Here is a 20,292-nt window from a genome sequence, read left to right as displayed (position 1 = left end):
TCGCACACCAGGGTCAGCACACCAGCACACCAGGTTTAGTGTATTTCGTGTTAAATACTGCACCTCAGGCTTTGTGTATTTAGTGTTAAATACTGCACACGAGTGTTCGTGTTTTTGCTGTTAAATACTGTACACGAGGGTTAGTGTCTTTAGTGTTAAATACTGCACATGAGGGTTTTTTTTTCTATACCTTGTCGAGGTTCGTATGAGAGCTAACACACAACGCACAGCAAGGGGGCATGAAACAAGAGGGGTGGGAGTCGGAGGGACAAAACATTGGGGAACAGACACATTACGAGATCTGTGGAAGGGAGAGGGATGGGACGGGGAACATGGGGGAAGAGAAGATGGACATTACAGGGACTTTCAGGAGAGAAAGCAGGGGAATTGAAGGAAATGGGCTTGGGTGGATTATCGGGGGTAGAAAAGATCGAGGATTTGGATGGGGGATGATAAGAGGTGGGGGTGAACAGCTGTTTTGAAAGCCTGGAGGGAAGAATGGGAAAGAATAGAATGAGGGAGTTTATTCCAAAGGCGGGAAAAAAAAGAGGAATGAAAGAGTGAAGGTGAGCAGTGATTCATGATTTTAGTAGATTTACCAGAAGGGGGTTGTTGGCGGACCTTGAGCACCCTGTGGAAATGTGGTGGGGACAAATCACAGAGAGAGAGAGAGAGAGAGAGAGAGAGAGAGAGAGAGAGAGAGAGAGAGAGAGAGAGAGAGAGAGAGAGAGAGAGAGAGAGAGAGAGAGAGAGAGCAGGGGGGCAAGGCTGGAGAGGAGACAGTAGAAGACAGAAAGACCACCGACCAGCCTGCGGTGATTGAGTGAGAGGCCCAAAGACTCGGCTTCATTGCGGGATATGTCGATGATCCTAAATGTGCTGGTTTCGACAGCGTGAAGCCGAGAAAGGTGGGAGGCAGGAGCACCGGCCCAGAAGGGAGAGCAGTACTCCATCAGGCTATGGACAAAAGCTTTGTAAGTTGTCAGGAGCTCAAGAGGGCCGTGGAAGGACTTTGCACGATGGAGGATTCCCAGTCGGCGACTGGTTTTGGAGGCGAGGTTGGAAATGTGACTTTCCCAGGAAAGGTCATGGCAGATAGTGAGACCCAGAAGCTTGAAAGAAAAGACTTCTTCCAGAGGATTGTTGAGAAAGTGGATGGGGGGGGGTTCCAAATGGTCCTTTCGAAGAGACATAGTGAGAGTGTGAGATTTGTCCGGATTGAAAGGCATGTTCCACGTGTTGGACCAGTGTGATTTTATCCAGATCTGCAGTGAGCGAAGAAGCTGCTGCTTGCCGGTCTGAGCGATGACAGGTGGTACGGCAGAGGTGGAGTCATCAGCAAAGAGTTCTAGAGGATTTTCCAGAGAGTCTGAGAGATCATTGATGAAAACCAGAAAAAGAAGAGGGCCCAGAACGCTACCTTGAGTAACTCCAGCCTGGAGAGGAAGAGGGGATGAAAGAACTCCATTTAGGGCCACACGTTGACTGCGACAGGAGAGGAAATCTGTGAGCCATGAGTGGAGATGGCCTTGGATACCATGGGAAGAGAGTTTGGTGAGTTGGGCAGGGTGCCAGACTGTGTCAAAAGCACGTCATATGTCCAGGGATACGGCTCGGATTTCCTGTCTGGCATTGAGGACCTCCATCCATTGATTGGAGAGCAGAAGCAGCATATCCAGGGTAGAGTTACCTGATCTGAAACCAAATTGATGATCAGAAATCAAGCCATTGGAGAAGAGGAAGGATTTCATGTTTGAAGCGATGATGGATTCCATAACCTTGCTGATGATTGGGAGAAGACTTCCGGTTCAGGGTTTGGAGCGACGAGAGGTCTCCTTTGGGGCTCTCTGCTGACGTTCTCAAAGTTAAGTTTCTGGTCATTATCTGTCCCGTTTTAACTCTTTAATTTTCTCACCTACATGTTACTGTGTGTTCCAAGTTCGGTTTTGTTTCAAAAATCGTGCTATTTTGTGAGTATTTTTGTCGACGTTCTTACCGGGTGTTTGAGGCCTTCCCGTTCCACTCGGTGTTCGATCGTTTTTTTTTTTTTGTTTGTTTTTCTGTTTTCTCTCCCCCATCACCTTCAATTTCTATCCTCCCCATTACCTTCAATTTTCATCCTCCCCACTTTCCTAACATCCCCCATTCTCCCAACTAATCTCTTTCTTATCTCAAAAAAAAAAATACGCAACAACAACAACAACACGCTGACCTTCTCCCGATTCTGCTTCTTCTTCTTCCTCTTATCTTCTCGTCTTGTTCCTCGATTTCTTTTTTCTACACTTCCATGATCTAATCTGTTGAAAACTCTCTCAAACATTAATATTAACAACAAAAACGATCTTATAATGCTTCATCTTCCTCTCTCACACATGTGGTACTCTTTACTATTTCATAATGCACTTCTCTTCAGCTATTTTAACAGACTGCTCTCATTTCGAGCTCTCCTTCATTACTTGCCTAAAAAATCCAACTATTACAGCGCTTCTTCTCTCCATTCTCTGAATTCGCCTTCATTGCATCCATCAAGAATTGTGTTAAATCGCATCTCTGACCTAAAACTTTTAAAAACCACAGTTTGCTATGAATGTTCGCTTTCCATCAACCATTCTTTTTTTCCAACTTCAGTGCCAACTCACCCCTCACTCTCACTCTCAAAGCAACCATCCCACTCTTCTCCCTCCAAGCCTCCCTCTCACCTCTCTCAAAAATTCCCCCCTCACCTTTCTCCCACCTTTCATCCCTCTCACTCAACCTTCTCAAAGTTGCCCCCCCTCTCATCCACTAAGCTGCCGCCTAGCACTGCCCTCTCACCTCCATCTCTTCACTCCACCTACTCAAATCCTCAACTGCCTTCTTCCCCCTCTCTTGTCCCCCATCTCCCCCAGCACCACTGCGCCTTTTCTCCTCCTCATTCAGCCCCCTCCCCTCGCTATTCTGCAATCCCCAACACTTTCAACGACCCTCCTTACCTTCCCCCCCCTCGTCCCTTGTCCTACCCTCCCCCTCCCCCTCAACCCCCTGCACCCAAAGCCTCCTCCCCTACCTCTTCATTAAAAGTGTGGACCTCAAATATCCGGGGCCTTCGCTCAAACCTTTCAGATCTTTCCATACAGGTTGCCACTGACAAACCAGACATAATCTGCCTAACAGAAACTTTCCTCTCCCAAGACGTATCTGACTCCCAAGTATCTCTCCCCGGTTACTCTCTCCTCCAATATGACAGACCTGAGCCTCGTCCTGGTGGAGGTGTTGCTCTCTTCATCAAAGACTCTATTCCTCACTCTCCATGCACTGCTCTCACTCCCCACACCCCCAGGAATACCTCTGGCTACGGCTTCCCCTCCACTCCCACCTCATGTTTATATGTGTACTGTACCGTCCACCGAACAGTGATGACTCCATCTACACCTCACTATCCGAAAACATGGACCATCTTCTATCTTCTCATCCAAACTCTCTCTTCCTCTTATGTGGTGACTTCAGTTGTCATCACGCCAGTTGGCGAGGTGTGGGTACCTCTCTCACCTGTCATGGCACCTCAGCAAAAGCTTTCGGCGACTCATTCGGACTGACTCAATCGGTCAACTTCCCCACCCGAATCTCAACCAATGGTACTCCATCTCTTCTGGATCTGATTTTGACAAATTCCCCTGACAATATCTGCTGCTCTTCCTTCGCTCCAATCGGTTCTTCTGACCACGTCCTTGTCAAAGTGGACATCTCTCTGGCTGTTATCAGAGAACCACCTCACCGCCGTCGAGTCTGACATTTCACTCAAGCCGACTGGCAGGGTCTCCGAGCAGCCATCAAACTCTCCGAGCAGCCAAAACATCCTGGGAATTCTTTCAAAGAAACGTGCTCTGCCTCATGCACATATTTATCCCCTCTCGTGTTCAGTTGTCCTACCCTTCCTCCTGCCCTTGGTTTACTAAAGCTTGTGGCGAGGCAGTTGTCCTGAAATAACTTGCCTTTGCCTCATGGAAAGCAAACCCAACTGAGGGCAATCTCAGTTCCTTCCAGAAAGCTCGGAACAAGTGTGTATCTACCCTCAGGAGAGCCAGAAAACAATATCTTTCTCATCTCGTCTGAACTCTCAAACCTCTCTCCCTCCTCAAAATCCTGGTGGCGTTTAATCAAATCTGTTTCTGGTGTATGTTCCCCCTCCATCCCCTCCCTTACCTCAAATGGCCGCACTGTTGATACCGCACGTGATAAAGCTGAATGTCTAAACTCGGTGTTTGCAGCTAAATCTTGTGTCCTAAACCCATCACTTTCTCAACCCACCTTACCCAGTCGCACCCAACTGTCCCTGGACTCTGTGTCCTTTTCTCCTGACAAGGTGGAGAGCTTGCTTTCAAACCTCGACTCAGATTCTGCAACCGGTCCAGACGGCATCAGCCCACGTGTCCTCAAAGCCTGCTCTTCTGGTTTGCTCACCAGAACAGCTTGCTCACCCTCTCTCTGTTCTATTCACCCTCTCATTTGCCCAAGGTCATCTGCCATCTGCTTGGAAATCTGCTAACATCACTACCCTCCATAAAAAAGGTGCAAAAACAGATCCCTGTAACTACAGACCAATCAGCCTTCTCCCAATCATCAGCAAGGTTATGGAATCCATCATCGCTTCAGACATGAAATCCTTCCTCTTCTCCAATGGCTTGATTTCCAATCATCAATTTGGTTTCAGACCAGGTCACTCTACCCTGGATATGCTGCTTCTGCTCTCCCATCAATGGATGGAGGTCCTCAATGCCAGACAGGAAATCCAAGCTGTATCCCTGGACATATCACGTGCTTTTGACACAGTCTGGCACCCTGCCCTACTCACCAAACTCTCTTCCCATGGTATTCAAGGCCATCTCCACTCATGGCTCACAGACTTCCTCTCCTGTCGCAGTCAACGTGTGGCCCTAAATGGAGTTCTTTCATCCCCTCTTCCTGTGCAGGCTGGAGTTCCTCAAGGTAGCGTTCTGGGCCCTCTTCTTTTTCTGGTTTTCATCAATGATCTCTCCGACTCTCTGGAAAATCCTCTATTTCTCTTTGCCGGCGACTCCGCCCTCTGCCGTACCATCTGTCATCCCTCAGACCGGCAAGCAGCAGCTTCTTCGCTCTCTGCAGATCTGGATAAAATCACAAACTGGTCCAACACGTGGAACATGTCTTTCAATCCAGACAAATCTCACAGTCTCACTATTTCTCTTCGAAAGGACCGTTTAGAAAACCCCCCCATCCACTTTCTCAACAATCCTCTGGAAGAAGTGTTTTCTTTCAAGCTTCTGGGTCTCACTATCTGCCATGACCTTTCCTGGGAAAGTCACATTTCCAACCTCGCCTCAAAAGCCAGTCGCCGACTGGGAATCCTCCGTCGTGCAAAGTCCTTCCTCGGCCCTCTTGAGCTCCTGACCACTTACAAAGCTTTTGTCCGTAGCCTGATGGAGTACTGCTCTCCCCCTCTGGGCTGGTGCTCCTGCCTCCCACCTTTCTCGGCTTCACGCTGTCGAAACCAGGGCATTTAGGATCATCGGCATCTCCCGCAATGAAGCTGAGTCTTTGGGCCTCTCACTCAATCACCGCAGGTTGGTCGGTGGTCTTTCTGTCTTCTACCGACTCCTCTCCAGCCTTGCCCCCCCCCCCTGCTCTCTCTCTGCGATTTGTCCCCACCACATTTCCACAGGGCGCTCAAGGTCCGCCAACACCCCCCTTCTGGTAAAACTACCAAAATCACGAATCACTGCTCATCTTCACTCTTTTATTCCTATTTTTCCCGCCTTTGGAATATAATTCCTCACTCTATTCATTCCCATTCTTCCCTCCAGGCTTTCAAAACAGCTGTTCACCACCACCTCTTATCATCCCCATCCAAATCCTCGATCTTTTCTACCCCTGATAATCCACCCAAGCCCACTTCCTTCAATTCCCCTGCTTTCCTTCCTGAAAGTCCCTGTAATGTCCATCTTCTCTTCGCCATGTTCCCCGTCCCATCCCCATCCCTCTCCCTTCCACAGTTCACCTAATGCGTCTGTTCCCCACTGTTTTGTCCCTCCCACTCCCGCCCCTCTTGTCTCATGCCCCTCTTGTCTCATGCCCCCTTGCTGTGAGTTGTGTGTTAGCTCTCATACGAGCCTCGACAAGGTATACAAAAAAAAAATGGCTGATTGGTCTGCAGTTGCAGGGATCTGTTTTTGCAACTTTTTATGCAGGGCAGTGATGTTTGCAGATTTCCAAGCAGATGGCAGATTACCTTGAGCAAATGAGAGGGTGAATAGAACAGAGAGAGGGTGAGCAAGAGCAGAAGAGCAGGCTTTGAGGACACATGGGCTGATGCCGTCTGGACCGGTTGCAGAATCTGAGTCCAGGTTTGAAAGCAAGCTCTCCACCTTGTTTGGAGAAAAGGACACAGAGTCCAGGGACATAGTGTAGCAGCATAGTAAACCTGTTGTTCATTTGTGATACAAGCACCAAATTTGGCACAAATGTACATTAATATGTTGCGAACATTTTCAGATATTGGGCCACTTGAAATTCTCTCTTTATGTCCGCCATATTGGATTTCTAAATGGCTGCCACTTGAAATCTACATTTGCTATTATCTCTGGACGTAATGCAGCTATTGACTTGATTCTGGTATCTAAATGTATGTTTTTGGGGGCAAGGAATCCAATGGTACCATTTTCAACTTAATATTATCTATCACAGTCTGTTATATAATTTTATTTGGAAATTATTTCGGCAAATATTGGATTCAACACAATACTTTGAAAAGAATGTCTTAGTTCTGTAAATGTCTTAGGTATAATACTGACATGCTGCATGGTCTAGAATTTGAGGCAAGGTGTCTGGTATCTGAGGCTAGGTATCTCCCGGTACTGAAGATACGTGTACTTAAACAGTGTCATGTTAACAAGTTCAGCATTGCCACAAGTACATGTATGTTGTTGACTCATCGTCATGTGCAGTCCCCTTCACACACACAGAGGGCTGTGCACTGAAGGGCAGCCTTTTTGCACTTGCAGCGCCTCACATACCCTTTCTTACACTTGCAAGAAACCAGCTCAATGCAGCTGTGAGTTGCCTCAGTTAGCCTGGTTCAGTAAGGTGTGTACTGTCCTCCAGTCCTTGACCAACCCCAGTTGGTTGGTGGAGGGAGCTCTGGTGCTGGCAGCAGTATCTGACCGCACACATGTCCACCTTTATACACTGCCCTCTTGACATGTTCCTCCAGAGCTGCCTTCGTTGGAGGGATGAGCTGCACATTGTTCTTCCTTGCGAAGAGTTTCCTCCTGGCCTTGTCAATGTCTGTACATTTGCAGGTTCGATCATACAACAGGATCACGAACCTCTCAATGATGCGCATTGCATCGTCTGGTATGTCACAAGGTGCAGAGGACAGCAGCAGCAGCGCCTCAGTGAGTTCTGGCAGTACCGTCCAGACTGCCCACGCAGTCTTCTTGCCATGTCTATGAAAACTAGACACAGTGCCGCATCCAGTTAGAGCGTGGAACATTGGCAGTGCACGAGCCTTCTCTCGTCCCAATCCAGCTGCTATTTCGTGTGCTGCTCAGTATCGGAAACTCTGGCCTGTTCCGAATGCCAGCCACAGTTTGTCTTCTGGTTGCAACTCCTTGCCAGGGACACTGCCAGCACCACAACATCGGTGTCTACAGTCCGGATGAATATTGCATGGTGTCCATGCTTGACTGCGTGAGATGCATGCAGCAACATCCGACTGTCAGCTTCTTCATGGTTACATGGGGCGAGTGAAGTCAGATCTGGCAGTAATGGCATGCTGAGCACTCCCTCTCAATCAGTACTGACGAGTTGCTTGTCCTCCTGGTCAAATCATTCCATGAGAGCTGCTGAGAGGAACCTGAACAGCTCGGCCTTGTTGCTGTCCACTCGTAGGAAGTTCTGCCAGTTTCCTGGTATGGCTGCGGCAGCCACCATACGTCTCTGCACACCTTGTCCCCACTTTGCACGTGTACTACCTTTCAGTGAATCAGCAAGGTAAGTATCCCAGACCAGATCCAGGCGTGACACTGTTTGCAGCTTCGTGGACATATATGGGATGAAGATCTGTTGTGCATACTCTTCAAAGGTCTTTGATGCAGCCGGCTTCAGCATCTGGATGATGGCTGCTCCATCAAGCACAATACAGGTCGTGACAGGAGTCTGTCTTTGCGTCGGAGACTTCTTCCAAGCATGTGAGGAGATCACTCTTGGTACCAGTGCAGAGGCTTCCACCATCGGACAATGCAGGAGGACATGCCTGATTCTCGTACCAAAAGAACTCCTCAAGGTTTCCATCCCTCGTCTGGCAGCCAATGTACAGGCGTGCGAAGAGTTCACAGTCATTTTTGATGGAGGTGAGCTGTTGCTGACCTATGCTCTGGCTTCTTGGAGTGGAAGTGCTGAACACCTTCAGCTTGTTACGAGGAATGGGTGTGTCCACTGCCTTTGTTCTGTCCAACAGACACTCTCTGGTGAAAGCCTTGAACTGCTCTTGGCCAATCCTCTTGGCATTCATCATGGTCTCCACAGCAGCAGAATCTGCGATCTCCTTTGTGTCCAGTTTGACTACATCCTGACTCTCCTCCTCGAATGGGTTGCCCATCTCCTCTATGACACCGACGAGAGAGAGTGAACATCTTTCACAAATAGTCCGGGAGCCAACCGATCAAAATTAAAAAAAAATTGCCCGGTCTGCTATAAAATTTTTGTGTTGATTTTCATAAAGAGACACCCTTTGAGTATATGAAAACCAATGTTGGCAATGGTGAAACTCTTGCGCAACAACACAGTCAACACTTTTGCGAGCCCCCTCTGATAACAAAATGTTGGCAAAAGCGAAGATGTAGGATGGGGGTAGGGGTAATTCATATTGTCCTAAAATCATAACCACTAAACCTATATACACAAATGACCCCTCATATTAAAGAGGAGTTCATTTCCTATATCACAATTGGTGTAGATTTAACCTACCTTCAATTGACAAGGTTATATGTCAAACAACAAAAGATTTATGTAACTCAGAAATGCTTGACTATCAATGGGGTCAGGAACAAGAACATACTTTTACATGCCATGGTTTTAAGGAAGATAAAATTAGAAATGGATTAACACAATATTGTGACATGAAACATCCTCTTCAGAGGAAGAGTCACTCTCTGAAACAACTCCACCACATGAACCTCTCTGACCAAGGCATATGCATGTCACTCAGCAAGGCACAGCAGCCTTTTTGCATGAACATCGTTTCAGACATTTGGATAATTTGCACATGCAAGACACCGTTTTGTCTATGTTTGGCTTGGCTGGCTTAGACATGAGAATTGGGACCAGTTTTCCATTGATAAGGGTTCTGCCAAATGTTGTGGCTGGGGGAAGTGCTCGGTCACTGAGATGTGCACGTCTATACAGAAGCAATTGATACAATGCTCTTAAAACAAGGAAGTAAAACGCATCTTCTGTTGCTGGCAGTGACCTAAGGTCTAATTTTGAAGAGACAAACATATGCTGCCTGAGGGTATCCAAACAGCTGAACCCTTTTTGGCCATGCAGAGCAGTCCAGTATACTCTGGCCTCATCAATGACACATTCTGTTGCTGCCATTTCACTATCTCTTCCAAAATCAACAAGGTGGGGAAGGTTTCCTATCAGTCCCAGAGAAACCTGTGCCGCTCTTCTTTTCACAGGAACACAGGCATCATCCCAACTGACTGGAAGAGGGGCCTTGTTGTCCCTCTCTGGAAAGGGAAGGGTGATCGCCAAGACTGCAAAAACTACCGAGGGGTGACGCTGCTCTCAGTGCCGGGCAAGGTCTTTGCTCGGATAATTCTTGATAGGGTTTGCCACCATCTGCTTGAGCACCAGCGTCCAGAGCAGTCAGGCTTTACACCAAAGAGGTCAACGATTGACCGTATCCTTGCACTTCGTGTCCTCACCGAACACAGACGAGAGTTTCGGCAGGGGCTGCTTGCAGCCTATGTTGATCTCTGTAAAGCGTTCGATTCAGTGAATCGGGATGTCCTCTGGAGGATTCTTGGTCTTCGTGGGGTGCCACCGAAACTGATCGATCTGATGTCTGAACTCTACTCTGGTACTGAGAGTGCTGTGAAGTGTGGTGGTACCATCTCTGACTTATTTCCAGTTGTTACTGGAGTTCGTCAGGGATGTGTACTTGCCCCCACACTTTTCAGCACTTGTATGGACTGGATTCTAGGGAGGATGTCGGAGAGATCAAGTTGCGGTGCATCGTTTGGCAATGTCAAGATCTCAGACCTTGATTTTGCAGATGATGCAGTCATCTTTGCGGAGACTTTAGACATCCTCTTGGGGGCCCTCGAGGTGCTGAATGAGGAGTCGGAGCCGTTGGGATTACGGATTTCTTGGGTCAAAACTAAGATCCAGGCTTTCGGTGACATCTTGGATGCTGCTGTCCTGTCTGTGTCTGTTTGTGGTGAGGATGTTGAGGTCGTGGAGAGATTCACTTACCTTGGCAGTGATATTCATGTCTCCGCAGGTTGTGAGCCGGAGGTCAATAGACGTCTGGGTCGGGCCTGGGGAGTCATGGATTCACTGGATCATGGGGTGTGGCGCTGCCGGTACCTGTGCGGGAGGACGAAAGTCTGAGTCTTCAGGTCCTTGGTACTTCCAGTCTTGCTCTATGGGTGCGAGACTTGGACTTTGACCAAGGATCTGAGACGGAGACTTAATTCCTTTGGTACCAGGTCTCTTCGGAGAATCCTTGGCTATCGCTGGTCGGATTTTGTGTCCAACGAGCGGTTGCTGAGAGAGACTCGGATGAGATTTGTTACCTGCATAGTCCGTGAGCGTCAGCTGTGGCTGTATGGACATGTGGCTCGTTTTCCTGACGCTGATCCTGCTCACCAGATTCTCTCAGCGAGGGAGTCTCATGAGTGGGAGGCCAGTGGACCGACCACGTGCCTCATGGTTGCAGCAGGTTGACCATCATCTCAAGGAGATGGGGATGGGCCTGGCATCTGCCTGGGGGATGGCCAGACGGAGGCCCCTGGAGTACCGGCGGAAAGGGGACGCAGCGACGCGCTGTTCTGGCACATGCTCCCATACCTGACCTGACCTCTTCTTTTCCCCTTCTGAATGGGTAGCTCACTGTGTCACATCCACACAACACATATGTGCACAGAAGTGTAGCTGCGACATCAAGAGGATTTTCTGGTACTTCTTGCTCAACACTTCTACCAGCTCATGAATAGGTAGGTATTGATTCTGCCGTTGTATCCAGAGTTCTTGCAATGTGTTCAAGCAGCAGAAGTTATATATACACAGCATAATTATGTCTGTATCTGTTGCATGCACAACAGCTCGATGGTGATCAAGATATTCCACACAATACGCAAGATGAGCAATAATCCTTGTGTCTGCCTCTTCATGTTCTTCACAAGGTAAGTCCAGAACTGAACTTGATGCTGATGTGATGGAAAGAGTGTGACCTTTGTTTTCCATCATACTACCAAGAATGATGGTCACTCCATCCGGAATAGCTTCAGGACTCTCACAAAGGGAAGTGCCAATGAAGTTCTGAAGATTTCCTTTATTTCTTGGATTCTTCATGAATAAATTCCAGTCCGGAATTTCTAGACTCTTGGATGGTGAGAATTGTCTTGCCTGGTCTGTCTGGTTTCTCCTCTGCTGCTCATCACCCTTCAAAGTATGGCTATCATCAAAATCATACTGATCACCAATGATGTTGACACAGTTGCACATTTCAGGTTTCAACTGCAGGATACACCTGCTTGCGAAGATACAGCTGGGGAAGTTCACCAAATGTTTTCGCACCCATTTTTGGTATTTATTTACAAATGCCATTGTGTCTACCAGATAAACTGTGTATAGGTCACTCTGTGGTAATGATGGCAGCTGTAAAACAACATCCTGCTCAGCTTCAGCAATTAGCACTGCCACGAAATCAGACTCGTTGCCTTTGCGCATTACAACCCCCTGTGCTAAGCATGGATCAACCTCAAACAGGGATGATGGATAGTCTGTCCACTCATGGGAAAATGCAATCTGTCTTGTGACTGGGTCGGCATCTCGATAGAAACACAGCACACGTGTAGTTGCAGTCTCATCTTGATAGATCCTGATTAAACTCTGTTTCCTTGATGGTTTTGATTTCTTCTGTGAGGAGAAAGTTACCAGCTTCAGTGGTTCAATCTTAATAGAGACCACCTCTTCTGCTTTCATAATGGCTTCCATGCCCTTAGCTTGAGCATGGACCAAGTCTTTTGAAGCAGCCTTCTCACTAGTTGCTCTATTGAGCAGAACCACTTGGTTGTTACACTGGAATAGGTTTATCATCTGCTGGCATATCACTTTCTTGATCTCCTCAACATGCATATGTTCTTCTGTTGCCTGCTTCTGTGTTTCTCCATGATGAGTAGATTCCTGTTGGCCTAGATTAGCCATAGACTTTATGTTCTCTGATACAGCTGTGAGAAATGGTGCTGTTTTCACATATTTATCTCGAGCAGCTGGTGCCTGAGATATGCGTTTGAACAGAGATGTCTTCCCTTCATTGTTGTATGTCTGCTCCAGGGCCATGTCACTCCAAACACCATTGAATTTTCCTTTGGAAGAGTGAACTGTGAAGTACCCAACCTGGATCCAGCAAACCTCAACCGAACTGTGTTCAATAGAGTAAGAGGATTTTGGGGGTAGGGGTAACTTTGGTTGACAAAAATGTTAATTTTCTCTTTAAAAATTGATAGAACTCAATCAAATTTGCTGTTTTAATTAGCCATGGATACCATGTTCATATCACATTAAGAGAAATTAGTATTCTAATGCAGCATCTGCCTATGATAAGAAAAGTTCTAAAGGCCATCTTCAAAAAACGTTATTTTTAAGGCATTTTTCACAAAATTATGTACTTTTACGAGGTTTACTTTCACAAAGGCAATTTTTTTTTGTCATTTTACAATGCACTGATTGAATTCTTACATTTAGTTCACATTTATTTTTCATGAATGTGATTTTTTAATTTTTTTAGAAATTTTATTGACAATTGCTGTTTTATCAAATTTTTCAAATCTTCCTCAAACAAAAACGGCCGCCAAAATTTTTCGCAAGAGCTTATGAATTGCCAACATTGGTTTTCATGAACTGCAAACATATATCTAAACATCCTGGGGGTGTAAAATTTTATAGCAGAGGCTGTAAGGTCCAACCCTAAAACAGCCTCGTACACAGGTTGGCTCCCGGACTAAAATGAGGCCTGTACACTTGGCGTCTGATCATGATGACGTGTGTCTGCTGTTTGCCATCTCCAGTGTTGGTTCCCATCCTGGAATTATTTGATCACCCTGGCTTGGATAGGCTCGGGTCTAGGAAAAGTGGATTATGCATGTTTGGTATTTATTGACAATATGAATGTAATGTTACATAAAATATGCATATGAAAAACACAAATGAATGGGTCACTTTGTTTCCTAATGGCATATGAATTTATATTTTTGACTGCCAGTATATATGAGCTTGTCTGCGTTGTTACTAGTGATTTAGTATAGTTTTTTTTTTTAATTTATAATTACAGAACCAAGACATTCTTTTCAAAGTATTGTGTTGAATCCAATATTTGCCGAGATAATTTCCAAATAAAATTATATAACAGACTGTGATAGATAATATTAAGTTGAAAATGGTACCATTGGATTCCTTGCCCCCAAAAACATACATTTAGATACCAGAATCAAGTCAATAGCTGCATTACGTCCAGAGATAATAGCAAATGTAGATTTCAAGTGGCGGCCATTTTGAAATCCAATATGGCGGACATAAAGAGAGAATTTCAAGTGGCCCAATATCTGAAAATGTTCGCAACATATTAATGTACATTTGTGCCAAATTTGGTGCTTGTATCACAAAATTCACAATTCTTTTGAATATTTGGGCTAAGCCGTCCCACGAACAGTTGGGTGCGACTGGGTAAGGTGGGTAGAGAAAGTGATGGGTTTAGGACACAAGCTTTAGCTGCAAACACCGAGTTTAGGCATTCAGCTTTCTCACGTGCGGTATCAGCAGTGCGGCCATTTGAGGTAAGGGAGGGGATGCAGGAGGAACATACACCAGAAACAGATTTGATTAAACGCCACCAGGATTTTGAGGAGGGAGAGAGGTTTGAGAGTTCAGACTTGAGATGAGAAGGATGTTGTTTTCTGGCTCTCCTGAGGGTAGATACACACTTGTTCCGAGCTTTGTGGAAGGAACTGAGATTGCCCTCAGTTGGGTTTGCTTTGCATGAGGCAAAGGCAAGTTGTTTCAGGACAACTGCCTCGCCACAAGCTTCAGTAAACCAAGGGCGGGAGGAAGGGTGGGACAACTGAAGACGAGAGGGGATAAATCTGTGCATGAGGGAGAGCAAGTTTCTTTGAAAGAATTCCCAGGATGAGTTGATGTTTGAGAAAGTAGTGACAGGAGACCAGTCCATAAGTTTGATGGCTGCTTGGAGACCCTGCCAGTCAGCTTGAGTGAAATGCCAGACTCGACGGCGGTGAGGTGGTTCTCTGATAACAGCCAGAGAGATGTCCACTTTGACAAGGACGTGGTCAGAAGAACCGATTGGAGCGGAAGTAGAGCAGCAGATATTGTCAGGGAAATTTGTCAAAATCAGATCCAGAAGAGATCGAGTACCATTGGTTGAGATCCGGGTCGGGAAGTTGACCGATTGAGTCAGTCCCAATGAGTCGCAGAAAGCTTTTGCTGAGGTGCCATGACAGGTGAGAGAGGTACCCACACCGAGCCAACTGGCATGATGACAATTGAAGTCACCACATAAGAGGAAGAGAGAGTTTGGATGAGAAGATAGAAGATGGTCCATGTTTTCGGATAGTGAGGTGTAGATGGAGTCATCACTGTTAGGTGGACGGTACAATACACATATAAACATGAGGTGGGAGTGGAGGGGAAGCCGTAGCCAGAGGTATTCCTGGGGGTGTGGGGGAGTGAGAGCAGTGCATGGAGAGTGAGGAATAGAGTCTTTGATGAAGAGAGCAACACCTCCACCAGGACGAGGCTCAGGTCTGTCATACCGGAGGAGGGAGTAACCGGGGAGAGATACTTGGGAGTCAGACACGTCTTGGGAGAGGAAAGTTTCTGTTAGGCAGATTATGTCTGGTTTGTCAGTGGCAGCCTGTATGGAAAGATCTGAAAGGTTTGAACGAAGGCCCCGGATATTTGAGGTCCACACTTTTAATGAAGAGGTAGGGGAGGAGGCTTTGCGTGCAAGGGGTTGGGGGGAAGGAGGAGGGTAGGACAAGGGACGAGGGGGGGAGGTAAGGAGGATTGTTGAGAGAGTGTTGGGGATTGCAGAATAGCTAGGGGAGGGGGCCGAATGAGGAGGAGAAAAGGCTCAGTGGTGCTGGGGGAGAGGGGGAACAAGAGAGGGGGAAGAAGGCAGTTGAGGATTTGAGTAGGTGGAGTGAAGAGATGGAGGTGAGAGGGCAGTGGAAGGAGGCAGCTTAGTGGATGAACTTGGTTTTTTTAAAGTTTTAAGTCAGAGATGCGATTTAACACAAATCCTGATGGATGCAATAAAGGCGAATTCAGAGAATGGAGAGAAGAAACGCTGTAACAGTTGGATTTTTTAGGCAAGGAATGAAGGAGAGGTCGAAATGAGAGCAGTCTGTTAAAATAGCAGAAGAGTATTGCAATATGAAACAGTAAAGAGTACCACTTGTGTGAGAGAGAGGAAGATGAAGCATTATAAAATCGTTTTTGTTATTATTATTAATGTTTGAGAGAGTTTTCAACAGATTAGGTCATGGAAGTGTTGTGGAAAAAATCGAGGAAGAAGAAGAGGAGGAAGAATAAGAGGTAGAAGAAGAAGTAGAATCGGGAGAAGGTTAGCGTATTGTTGTTGTTGTTTTTTTGAGTCCCCCAGACTCTGTATAGAATTGATTGATGAATTTTGTGTGGACAATGGCGTGAAAACGGGAAAGCAGGGGGGCCGAAAAACACCTCAATGGATAGGTTATGAGCTGTAGTTGTGCACGTTGACACTGGTTTTTTGACAGACATGAAAATGCGAGGAAAAAACGGCATTTTTAATTGCGCTAATATATTATATTGTGAGACGCCAACCATGATGACGCTGCTAAACATACCCTTATTTCTGTGTTCCCATAACGGCCTTTAACAACAAGAACGATAGCTTCATGGTCCAACTGGACTCATATGTTCAAAAGAACATACCCTTATATTTTTAAGATAAGAAATCGAGAGATTAGTTGGGAGAATGGGGGACGTTAGGAAAGTAGGGAGGATATAAATTGAAGGTAATGGAAAGGATAGAAATTGAAGGTAATGGGGAGAAAAAAAAAAACGATCGAACACCGAGGTGAACCGGTAGGCCTCAAGCCTAGGCCTCAAACACCTGGTAATAACGTCGACAAAAACTCACAAAATAGCACGATTTTTGAAACAAAACCGAACTAGGAACACACAGTAACATGTAGGTGAGAAAATTGTACAGTTAAAACGGGACAAATAACGACTGGAAACTTAACTTTGAGAACGTCAGCAGAGAGCCCCTAAAGAGACCTCTCGACGCTCCAAACCCGGAACCGGAAGTGATTGGTGTATTTCGTGTTAAATACTGTCCACGAGGGTTAGTGTATTTAGTGTTAAATACTGGACACGAGAGTTAGTGTATTTAGTGTTTAGTGTTCAATACTGCACATGAGGGTTGTTGTATTTCGTGTGAAATACTGTCCACGAGGGTTAGTGTATTTAGTGTTAAATACTGCACATGAGGGTTGGTGTATATCGTGTGAAATACTGTCCACGAGGGTTAGTGTATTTAGTTTTAAATACTGGACACGAGGGTTAGTGTATTTCGTGTTAAATACTGTCAACGGGGTTAAGTGTATTTAGTGTTAAATACTGTACACGGGGTTAGTGTATTTGGTGTTAAATACAGCACACGAGGATTAGTGTATTTCATGTTAAATGCTGTCCACGAGGGTTAGTGTATTTTGTGTTGAATGCTGTACATGAGGGTTAGTGTCATTCTGGTTTAAATGCGGTAATCCATGTGTGCTTGTCCATTTGTCCTGCTGCTCTCCTCCTTTGTATGTGATTCATGTTTTTAATGTCCTCGGTGTGGACCAATGTCTTTGTCCATCTTGTGATTTGTGTACAAGGTTTTCGATGAGTCCTCGAGGAGTGTTAAAAATAAAAACGTAAAAAACAAGATTAACCTGCTTCATCAATTCCTTGATTTCCTTTTTCCAAGTTACACAAGCACAGACTTGTGCTTCTTACGAACAACCGTGGTATGAAAGGTGTTAGCGTGTGCACAAAAACTTGCACACCTTTTGAGATGGGTGTCCACACGTGTTCACAATTTCGGTCACCTGTACTGAGTTCAATCTTTCATTACAAGACGAGAAAGACCTTGAGCAGCGGTTGTTCAAAATGTCATGGAAAAGTGAGAGGGGAATAAAGTTATATTAGAGTTAAGGGAAGATGAAAAGGATTGTTAAAAAGTGTGTATGTGTGTGTGTGTGTGTTGTTAAAAAGTGTGTATGTGTGTGTACGTGTGGTGTGTGTGTGTGTGTGTGTGTGTAGACGTGGTATGTGTGTGAAGACTGTGTGTGTGTGTGTGTATGTGTGTGTGTGTGTGTGTGTCTGTGTGTGTGTGTGTAGATGTGGTGTGTGTGGACATGTGTGGTGTGTGTGCGTGTAGATGTGGTGTGTGTGGACATGTGTGGTGTGTGTGTCTGTGTGTAGACGTGACGTGATGTGTGTGTGTATATGTGGTGTGTGTGTAGACATGGTGTGTGTGTGTAGACGTGGTGTGTGTAGACATGGTGTGTGCAGACATGTGTGGTGTCTGTGTGTACACGTGGTTGTGTGTGTGTGTGTGTGTGTGTGTGTGTGTGTGTGTGTGTGTGTGTGCGTGTGTGTGGACATGGTATGTGTGTGTGGACATGGTATGTGTGTGTGTGTATACGTGGTGTGTGTGTGTGTGTGTGTACGTGTGTGTGTGTGTGGTCGGTGCACTGTCCGTAGCTGAGATTGATTCGTTGTGTGTGAAGCAGGAGGGAAGGAACTCCGCAGACGGTGTCAAAAAAACCAGTTGAGCTCTCGGAGTGGAGGGAAAGGGTCGGAGTCGGAGTTCGCGAATGAGGTAAAGAGTCGAGTCCACACGAGTGGGTGACGCTGACAGATCTCGGTGAGACCACTTCACACTCTCCAGCTATGGGCTCTCCGCGAGGCTGAAATGGCACATCGCGGCGCCGCGGATCCCTCTGTCTCCCCGCTATTGTTACTGATTCTGCTTCTGCTTCCTCAAGGCTCGAGCGAGGAGTCTCGACCGCGAGGTTAGTGTAGTGTGCGGGATGCTTGAGGACTGACATAATCGATGTATCATGTTTATTCCCTTTTACTGCACGATGAGCTCGTTCACAGCACCATCGTGGATCGTACGTGTGCATGTCCGTCGCCGTGTCCACGTCCGTGCCGATGTCTATGTCCGTGTCCGAATGTGACCTTCGATATTCTATCAGGTTATCCCTGATATATATATATATATATATATATATATATATATATATATATATATATATATATATATATATATATATATATATATATATATATATATATATATATATACATATACCATAAGTTTTCGTAGTTTAATGGACTGTTTAAATTAACCATGAACGATATTGCTCATTAAAATGATTACTAATACATATATATATATATATATATATATATATATATATATATATATATATATATATATATATATACAATACCGTGTTGTAGAAATCTATTTAAATCGACAATCCTCCACATCACTGGAGTAATGGTGAGCATGTTATATTATCATTATTAGTATATTATAATTGTTATATTATCATTATTAGTATATTATAATTGTTATATTATCATTATTAGTATATTATGATTTTGTGTGCAGTTTTATCACCATTAAAGTGTTTGGTGTGTGTGTGTGTGTGTGTGTGTGTGTGTGTGTGTGTGTGTGTGTGTGTGTGTGTGTGTGTGTGTGTATACGTGGTGTGTGTGTATACGTGGTGTGTGTTTACATTATCATTATTATTATTATGAACATAATTGTGGTTTTTCTCGCCATGCCATGTTTGTATAATAAGACGTACACACAGTGAGTGATTCCGTGTTAACCGTGTTACCCTGGTGAATAATCTATGGTAACCTTGTAGCGTGTCGTGTGTAGTTTTCATATCAATGCGAGCCGTATATGTGTGTGTGTAGCCGTGTGTGCACTGCAATGCGCATGCTACGTGCACGGAACACGAATTACCTTCGGAGCGCGGGTACGTCAGCACGTCGCGTACGTCACGGCGCGTTTTTTTTTTTCCGCCTCACTCTGATTGAAGGATCCACCGGCTCGGCAGGTTGTGGCCTTTAATTCTTTAAACTAGTTTGATTTGCTTTGTGTTGATTTTCTGAATAACGATGGAATACTATTTAAATATCATTTAGAAAACTGAGTTCAGTGATGTTTTAAAAACCAAACGACATTTTGACGAGTCTCTTTATTAAATCCACATCAGTGACACGAAAACATGATTTAAAACTCTGAAACGTCATTTTCTTCACTCATATGACTTCATTTACCTGTCACGTGAGATTATCAGGTGACATTTGAACTCGGTCTTATTGTTAATTTATGATGACGTGAGTCACTTGACTGCACATGTATGACGAGGAAGGTTCGAGGATCGAGGAGGCGTGGGTGTACTCACCTCTGCCAGACCTCCAACGAAGGTGGGCGGAAGTTACCTTTTCACACCTGTCTATCTGTCTGTGTGCAGGATATCTCAAAAAGTTGTGGACCGATTCGGACGGAATTTGGTGGATGAGTTGGTTAGGAGACCAGAACAAGCCGATTCTATCTTGGCTCAGGTCCAAATCCAGATCCGGTCCTATCAGGTGGATACGCACCGTAAACTGGTCAGCCTAGCCGGAGGTATGCTCTCTACCGAGAGCCATTCCAGTTAAAGCAGGACACGATGGCCAAATGAACGTGGCACCTATGGGATTTGAATCGGGAATCTTCGGAGCACGACGAGTCACTCGCTCACATTGGAATGCCAAACAGACTGACCCAAAGACAAGTGGGGCCGTGTGTGCTCCCATTGATGATCATTCTGGGTTCCGAGGGTGCAGAGTCGCATTGTGAGGGTCATGTCCGACACATCGTGTACAAGTTGGTCTTCTGGAACGTTTCATGCCAAGATCTCTGCTCTGTAAACA

The 20,292-nt window shown here is 45.6% G+C and overlaps 1 protein-coding gene across 7 annotated transcripts in view; it reads left to right on the top strand.

Annotated features, from left to right (window-relative positions):
* Positions 1 to 20,292, top strand: part of LOC147013633 (uncharacterized) — a 146,601-nt gene that overhangs the window by 45,318 nt on the left and 80,991 nt on the right. For 2 of the 7 annotated variants that reach the window (XM_085855625.1, XM_085855624.1), the window contains exon 3: positions 18,081 to 18,365. In XM_085855625.1, coding sequence (XP_085711751.1) covers positions 18,266 to 18,365 — 100 coding nt within the window. In that variant the 5' untranslated portion in view covers positions 18,081 to 18,265. Of the gene's footprint in view, positions 1 to 18,004; positions 18,366 to 19,140; positions 19,431 to 19,698; positions 19,804 to 20,292 lie in introns of those variants that run through there. The other 5 variants (XM_085855626.1, XM_085855627.1, XR_015051394.1 and 2 more) reach the window with 5 other exon arrangements.

This window comes from Eptatretus burgeri, chromosome 14, assembly GCF_056783735.1.
Source record: "Eptatretus burgeri isolate ZD-2024b chromosome 14, Ebu_testis_v1, whole genome shotgun sequence".
In the NCBI taxonomy this organism is placed as follows: Eukaryota; Metazoa; Chordata; class Myxini; order Myxiniformes; family Myxinidae; genus Eptatretus; species Eptatretus burgeri.
The sequence above is the reverse complement of the archived record's forward strand: the minus strand, read 5'-3'. Positions and strand labels throughout refer to the sequence as shown.